The 7,883-nt window shown below is 32.3% G+C and overlaps 1 protein-coding gene across 1 annotated transcript; it reads right to left on the bottom strand.

The window, feature by feature from the left end:
• Positions 1–242: 242 nt before the first annotated feature.
• On the bottom strand, positions 243–6,984 carry LOC133329137 (pyridoxal phosphate homeostasis protein). Its single transcript, XM_061537639.1, has 5 exons — positions 6,879–6,984; positions 6,599–6,811; positions 779–926; positions 474–715; positions 243–325 (listed from the first exon to the last, which is right to left on the bottom strand). The coding sequence occupies exons 1-5, from the start codon at positions 6,969–6,971 to the stop codon at positions 251–253; spliced, it is 771 nt and encodes a 256-aa protein (XP_061393623.1). The 5' UTR covers positions 6,972–6,984; the 3' UTR covers positions 243–250.
• Between the last annotated feature and the right edge of the window lie 899 nt (positions 6,985–7,883).

Below are 7,883 nucleotides of genomic sequence, written 5' to 3'. Positions count from 1 at the left end.
AAAATTAAAACAAAAAGCAAAGTAACAGCAGCATCATATAAACTTAACAAATACAATTTCTTTTTTCTAACACATAAAATATTTTTGTTTAGATCTTTTTTGAAAATCCAATTCCATACAACATTGAAATGTATGCGTGTGTTGGAGTTTCTTTTTATTTTTATAGCACATAACATCATTGTGTGCGTGATTTTAGAAGACTCAACAACATATTGTTTTTATTTTCCTGCTTATTATATGACTCGACGACTTAAGCACTTGGTTTTTTAGCCCGATAACCAAAAATAGAACTTCCCACACGTACAATTGTGCTGCCCATTTCAATCTGAAAGGAGAAACGAAAAAGAGAAAAACGAATTATAACATCACAATGCATCACATCTCATAAAGGAATTCGTTTGTTTTGTTTACATTTTCTTATTTTTAGAAAACAAAAAAAGAATAAAATAAAATTGATTTTTTTTATGACTTACAGCTTTTTCAAAATCATCCGACATGCCCATTGAAACCTGTACATCTTTCTCATTTAATTGATTTTCTTCACAAATTTGTTTGTGGACTTGCATCAGGGATATGAAATCAGGATTTGGTCCCTTAGAGTAGTCATGTCCAAAGGCACCAATTGTCATAATGCCCTTCAGATCAAGTTCCTTTAGATTGTCCTTAATGTGTTTGTACAGTTTGGGGGCATCGCTGGGTGGTACACCATTTTTTGCTGTAAGCAAAAATATTTTCTTATTTTTTATCATTTTCAATTTGATTTATTTGGAAAACTTACCTTCTTCACCACTTGTATTAATTTGTATAAGAACACTAAGTGGTTGTTTGTTCTCCTTTTCGTATTTCTGCCACGCTGAGTTCAAATTGTTGGCCAATTTTTCACTGTCCACCGTTTGCACCATGTACATGTTGGGTAATTTAATAATCTGCAGAAAATATGTGAAAAAATATAGTTTTTAACAATTGTTTTTAAAAATTCGAAGGAAAAAGACTAGAATAAGCTACCAAAAATGCTGGTTTTATTTAACCGGATCCTTTTATCTCCCTAATAACGGAGCCATTTCTTCAAAAGAAAGGAAAATTTCTCTAACCTTTAAAGAAATCTCAGTACACATATGATGAGAAAATTTTCTATTCTTTCCACCATAATATGAGTGGAACATTAAATTCGAAGACATCATAAAGAATTCACTTATAATTCATTACACATAGTTTAACATACGGTCAAAAATTCCAACCATTTTTTGAAATTCTCCTTTGGACTATATCTGAAATTCCCCTATATGTGTAATGGTCCATAAGCGAATTCCACTGTATACATATTTGATCACATAGAGCTAGGAAATTTTGTGTATACATTGCTATTTGGTTTCAGATATAGTTTCGGTACCGCACGCTTTTAATATTTTAGCAGCATTTTTCATTTGGTATTCTTAGAAAAACATTTTTTTCAATGTTGGTCCACGTTTTAACATAGCTCTTAATAAGGATTCGGAAAATATATATTCGTATTCTTATCGTCTAGGCGCCTTTTCAAACCTAGGATATTGTTACTAAACATTCTAGATCATTTGTAAAAAATATTGGATATAAGACGATTTTTTAGACATAGTCCCCATATGAAGAACTGGACTCATTTTAGGTATTTTCCAAGGGGATAAAATACATCTTGCCTAAATATTAGAGCATAGTCCGGTCTGTTTTCGGCATTTTGAAGGAAAAATTTGACTTTCCGATCTTAATGGTTTTATTTGTTTTATATGATCGCTGAATCTTGAGTATATAACTTTTTAAAAACAATGGTTACGAAATTTCGCATTAGATTCCGTTCTGGCAAAATACAGATTTGTTAACATTTTTAATGTAACTTAATAATGCCTCTCTCATACAAGTCCTACTCTCTATTTGCAAAAACAAAAAAAAAAAAAACAGTAGTCGATTTTCACAATTTTGCAATGCAAGAAAAATATGATAATCGCTTCTTGCCAAGTCCGGATTGTATGGTGGATGGATTAAAACTTCCCAACTCAGCTCCCGAAGTTTCTGGCGAGTCACTTTAGATGTGTGGCCTAGCGTTGCCCTGGTGAAACACGACACCTTTCCTGTGGGCCAATTCTGGTCAATTGTAAATGGATTAAAACAGTTGTATGGTCCATTTTTAGCCCCTGTGCGATGTTACGACTGCTAACATGACGGTCAACTTCGATCATTTCTTCGATTTTATCGACATTTTCGACGACCGATACTTTACGATAAATCTATCAGAACAGCCATCTGCCGAAAAAATAATATTTCAGACTGAAATGAACCGAAACCATTATGTTGTTTAGAGGTGATTATAACGTCACGAAATTTTACATGGAGGAGGGATCTAGCCAATCAATAACCATGGATGTCAATCAGTATTTAGGCTGAGAATTTGGTAGTATATTCCAGAACATTATTTAACTTTTAAATTGATACCAAGAGTGATTTTTAACTATCTTTCGGCAACACTAGTTTAAACAACACACACTCGTTTCCTGTTTTGTTTCACTGTCAAACATCTTCTGTTTGGTCTACAATTTTTGTAATGAATCTTATACCATTTTATGATCAGTATAAACGAGCCTCAGAAGCGGCTATTCGAGCTATTGGGACTAAATTTCGCAACAAAATTTCATTGTTTGGGATTAAACAACCAACACGTTTACATAGATTGCGAACTGAAGAAAATATTGCAGCTACATCAGACATCAATTATCGACTCGTCGGATTTAGATGTGAAGCCTTTCAAAATAATTAAAATCGAACGACCTACCGCATCGCAGAATATTTGGTTAATGGGCTCTTGGAAAGTTGGCCGAAGATGCACTTCCAAAATTTGACTAAGCGGATGAATTCAATTATAGATTCAAATAAAATGTATATGTATTTTTTGAATAACTTGTATATAGCGCTTAAAAATCATCCTTTACCTAAATTTTACAGTAGTCAACATATTCTGATTTTATTTAGTTTTAACAAAATAGTCAGGCTGAATCCCAGTTTGTTGTTTTTATAAAAAAAAAACTATTTATTAGTGGGGAATGTATGACATTGTTCGCCGAGGGGTAAGGCAGGGAAGACTATAGTTTCGTATCACGCCACTGATCCTCATCAGTTCCCTTAGTTTTTTTTTTGTTGGGATATTCTCCCCAACTATTTATTGCTTCTATACAAAAAACCTTTCACACCCAAATGTCTCTTGTAATAAAGCGAAGTACTTAAAAGTACTATTTTGCAAAAACAAAATACAAATGGTATCCCAAATAAACCGCTAACACTACTGAAATATTAATAGTTACTTATTATTAGTTACGGAATTCGTCAAGTTTCGGATGGAGTTCAAGTAAGCTTTGGGTTAATATTGTGTCGGTTTTTTATTTATATATCCGCCGATTGCGGATATAATTTTAAAAAACTCTGCAACAGTGCTACTTAAGCGTATACATATCTGCGATCGGTTGCGGGTAGTGAAAAAGTCCAATACTGTTTTTGGATAGCTGTGAATTGTATAAACATTCGTTGACAGTCAGCGGGTTCAAATAGAGGGTCTCGGAAGAAATGGCCGAGTGTTTTTGGCGCCTCTATAATTTACCAAACTTATGGTTTCTTGGTCTTTTCTCCTAAAGGACGACTCCCTAACGCTGGGGTGTTATGCGTGAGCCCCAAACATTTTTAAATCTTAAAAAAAAACCAAAACAAATTGTTTGACTGATGGTGTAGTTGCCTTGACATCCTCTGTCTCAAATGTGAATTATTCGGAATCAGATTCGGATACTCAGCTCGTTTTATATTTTATATTTATTTTTCATTTTATGTCTAAAAGTACCAGAAGAAGTAGACCGATGGTCTACATCTTCGAAATTGATTTAAGTTTGGAAGAAATATTATGGTGCTTTAAATTTGAATCGAATTGGTTGCTCCTATTGTGAATTATCGTGCGCACCAAACTGACATTTCTAAATCGACAAGGAATTGTCTGAAATGGATTCGATGCGAAAAAAATTGAACGTAACGTATCTTGTAAACAAGCTGCTTGGTGTACATAAAGAGTATATATAAGGAGTTATAATTATATTTCATAAATATTAATATTTAGAAGACGCCAAAAACTTCATTGTATGTGTTAATAGTTTTTTTATTTTTTTCAGGTATGCAAAAATTAAAAACGTCGAAACATTCCTATTACATTTGTTAAATTTAACTAAATACCTAAAATTGTTCATTCAAACGTGTAGGTATTTCATATACATCAGATACTACGTAATCGAGGTAATTAAGTTTATTAGTCTTACATATTATATTAATAATTGTGATCTTAAATAAAAAAAAATTGAGAAAATAATCTCATTAAACAACGAATGATAACTGAAATGCACTTTTATTGTAAATGTGTTATCTCGATTGAAGCGCGGAAATTTTCATAATTCTAATCTCTGTAGATAGTAACAATATGAAACGACACTAAATGTCTGCATTAATATGTTTTCATATTTACATACAAAGTAAATTAATAATCTATAATTATTTTTAAAATTCTTTCTCATTAAAACGATACACATGTGTAATTTTCTCATAGTTATTATTGAACCTATTCTATAAAATCCTAGGCTAGGTGTATATATAAAATGCATCGAGAAGATGAACAACATAATGACCTACATACATACAGTATTTTTCGGTTAATTGAACCTACGGTTAATTGGTTTCCACGCTTAATTGAACCACATGATGGGTCAAAAATATTTCATTTCATAGTAAGCGGGTTCGGATAATTGGTTCCTCGGTTAATTGAACAAAGATTTGTGCAAATTTTGATGTGCAATTAACCGAAAATTACTGTATATGCATTTCTTTTGAAGTCTTAAGTATTGCTAATATAGTGACATAAAAACATAATGACGAAAAATAAATAATTCTAAAAATATTATATTTTCTAAACCGATTAAGGTTTCCTATAGAAAATAGGTTACCGGACCAGATTTTTAATTTTTCCTTCTGTTTTTTCCTAAATAGGATTTGATAATTTCTCCTGTGAACAACTATCTACTGTGGTGTGGTGGAACATGAATAAAATTATATTCCAATTTCATTTTTTTGTTATATTTAGTTTTAAATGTAGTAAAACTATACAACATGCCAACATATCCAATTTAACATATACTGAGATGTACAATCTATTTGCAATCAGTATAAAATGGACTAGCTCCTCAAACCCGTGAATTTAAAGAAAATAAAACGTGATATTATCGGAACATGAAAACCTATTCTACCTGATGTAAGGAGACCACAAGTAAACTTAAGCCTAAGAAAAATTATCTAAAGATCTTTAATCATATAACCAAGAGTACGAATAGTAAGCAGAGCTCCGAAATGCTCGCTCGAATTCGAGTAAAGAGTGAAACTTGCTCGAATTCGAGCGGGAGTACTCCTGCGAGTAGAAAAAGTAAAACGAGTATACTCTATTTTTCTCTTCCACTCAAATAAGAGCGCAAGTGCTTCGCTCGTATTCGAGTGGGAGTGAAATTCGCTCGAAATCGAGCAGATTCCACTCTTGTAGAGTACTCTTTTATTATTATTTATTTATTTTTTTGATACCGTTATTTGATGTTGTTTGTTTTGTGATGTTTGGTTTGTAACTTGTCACATGTGTAATGATGTATATTATCTATCTCCCCACATCACACAAAAGAACAACAACATTAACAGTTTGCTACTACGCACATACAAACAAGCAAAAAATCAAATTTAATTGTCCACTCGATTTCCCTCTTAGAGTGAACTCTTACTCTATTTCGAACGTTTTAACTCTCACTCTTTTTCTTCAATAATTTTCTTCGCGAGCACTCCCAAACAAAATAAAAGAGTGAAGAGTATACTCCTTAAAAAATTCGTACTCCCACTCGGGAGTATTTTTCACTCGCGAGTAAAATCGATCAAATCGGAGCTCTGATAGTAAGCACCCCTTGAAGTTCTCAAGTTTAAAAATATTCTAGGTAGCAAATAATTTGGGCTTAAAAGCACTTTAGGGAAACCTCTCAGACCATTCTGAAATTTTTACCATTACATTTTCACCATAAAGGAAAAAGCCTTAAACCCCTGGTATGAATTTAAATCTGTATACCTCATATTTCTGGAAGTATCAAGTTCTCCTTATGTGGTTGTGATCTGCACCAAAAGGACTATCTGCAGTAAAAATTTCAAAGGTTTCGGGGTGGTATTCTTAATATAAAAATTGGGGGTATGATGTTTTTGTTATGTCGTTCTAATCAGCATCACAGTTGGTACCTGTTGTAAGAATATCAAAATGATCTAAGAGGTGTCCGTAAACTACATTTCTTGCACCTAAAACAACATTGTACCTAGAAATTTTGCGGGTTCATATAACAAACATTACACTTTACTCTCCACACACTACACAAAACGTTGATTACTCAAAATTTTACTTATTTAAATTTAAATATGTGCGAATTTAAATTGCGAATAGCGCTTTGATTCCAATAAACGCAAATTGTAAACATGCGTTTACATTAAATTTACCTCCTCTCTTATCTACAATCCAATAAATACTTACCTTGTTTATTTTATTGGTCTGTAGATGACCAATAAAATGCCATTTAATATCAGGACACTGGGCCAATATATCGGGATGTTGACTTTTCTCCACTAATTCCTGAACATAATTCTCGCCGAAATGGCGTTGACCCACCGAATAGGCATCGATAATCATTTCAACGGGTTTGGTTTTGCTAACCGCCACCAAAAGGGGCTTATCGCCCTTAAGTTCCTATAAATACAACAAATGAAAAATACACCATGTATTCCTTTTGAATTCCAATTGATTTACTACTAACCTTCGGTCTCTGCTCATAGGCTGCATCTACCCGCTTCAGAATTTGTTGTATGCCAGCTTTAACGTCTACGTCCGTCATGATGCGTTTTATCATTGAAATGCAAAAATCAGAATCTGTGTGTGCAAGCAGTAAGTTAATGCAATGGATATATATTTAAATGCGTAAATATATGTATATGTCCGTGTGTCTGAGCAGACAGACTACCGGCCTTATCTATATAAATGTGCGTTTTTTTTGCATATTTACCAGAATATAATAATAAAATTTTGCAACAATGTTTACGATTTACAATAGGTTGGTCTTTTAATTTTTCAGGGGTTTAAAGAAAATTTGAAAGTTCTCCCGTAGCTGAATTATATTGCAAAAAGTAGAAATTTGAATGAAAACAAATATAAATAGAAAACAGCTGATTAGAGAAATGTGTCTAGCCGACTTGTTAAAAAAAGAACACAAAATTGTGTAAGATTGTAATAAGTTGTATGGTATTTATCACACATCCGTTAAATATAAAGTATTTCTCTAAATTCACTGACGTTTTAGTAAAAATTACAATATAAAATAATATTTGTAAAAAAATATTGAGTAAAAAGACAGACCTAATAACAATTATCTGTAGAAAATAAAAACACGAATGACAATAACCAAAGTAGGGATATACAGTTCGAATTGTAACTAATCGATTAATCGCTATAATGTTGAGTTGGTAAAGAAATCGAAAACAATTTGCGACAATTGGATTATCGAACAAGTGAAACGTCCTTAAAGGGCTAATGCCATGTTCTGACGGGCATTCGCTCTCAGAATTACGTACATGAATTAACCCGTTCATACAACAGTATTCTTAATTCATGTCATTAGAGTTTTTTTATTTCAAACTTTTGTTTCTTGTTTTACACAAAAATGTTAACATATTTGCGTGAATCACATATGGATCTAAATAGAAAAAATAATTCTCTTTCTCCTGACTATAGTATGAACCTATATCTATTTACTTTTAATTCATGT

Source organism: Musca vetustissima, unplaced genomic scaffold (assembly GCF_032173495.1).
Source record: "Musca vetustissima isolate MV318-11 ecotype Yass unplaced genomic scaffold, APGP_CSIRO_Mvet_v1 utg50827, whole genome shotgun sequence".
In the NCBI taxonomy this organism is placed as follows: Eukaryota; Metazoa; Arthropoda; class Insecta; order Diptera; family Muscidae; genus Musca; species Musca vetustissima.
Note: the sequence above shows the minus strand (reverse complement) of the source record. Positions and strands in the feature narration are given on the sequence as shown.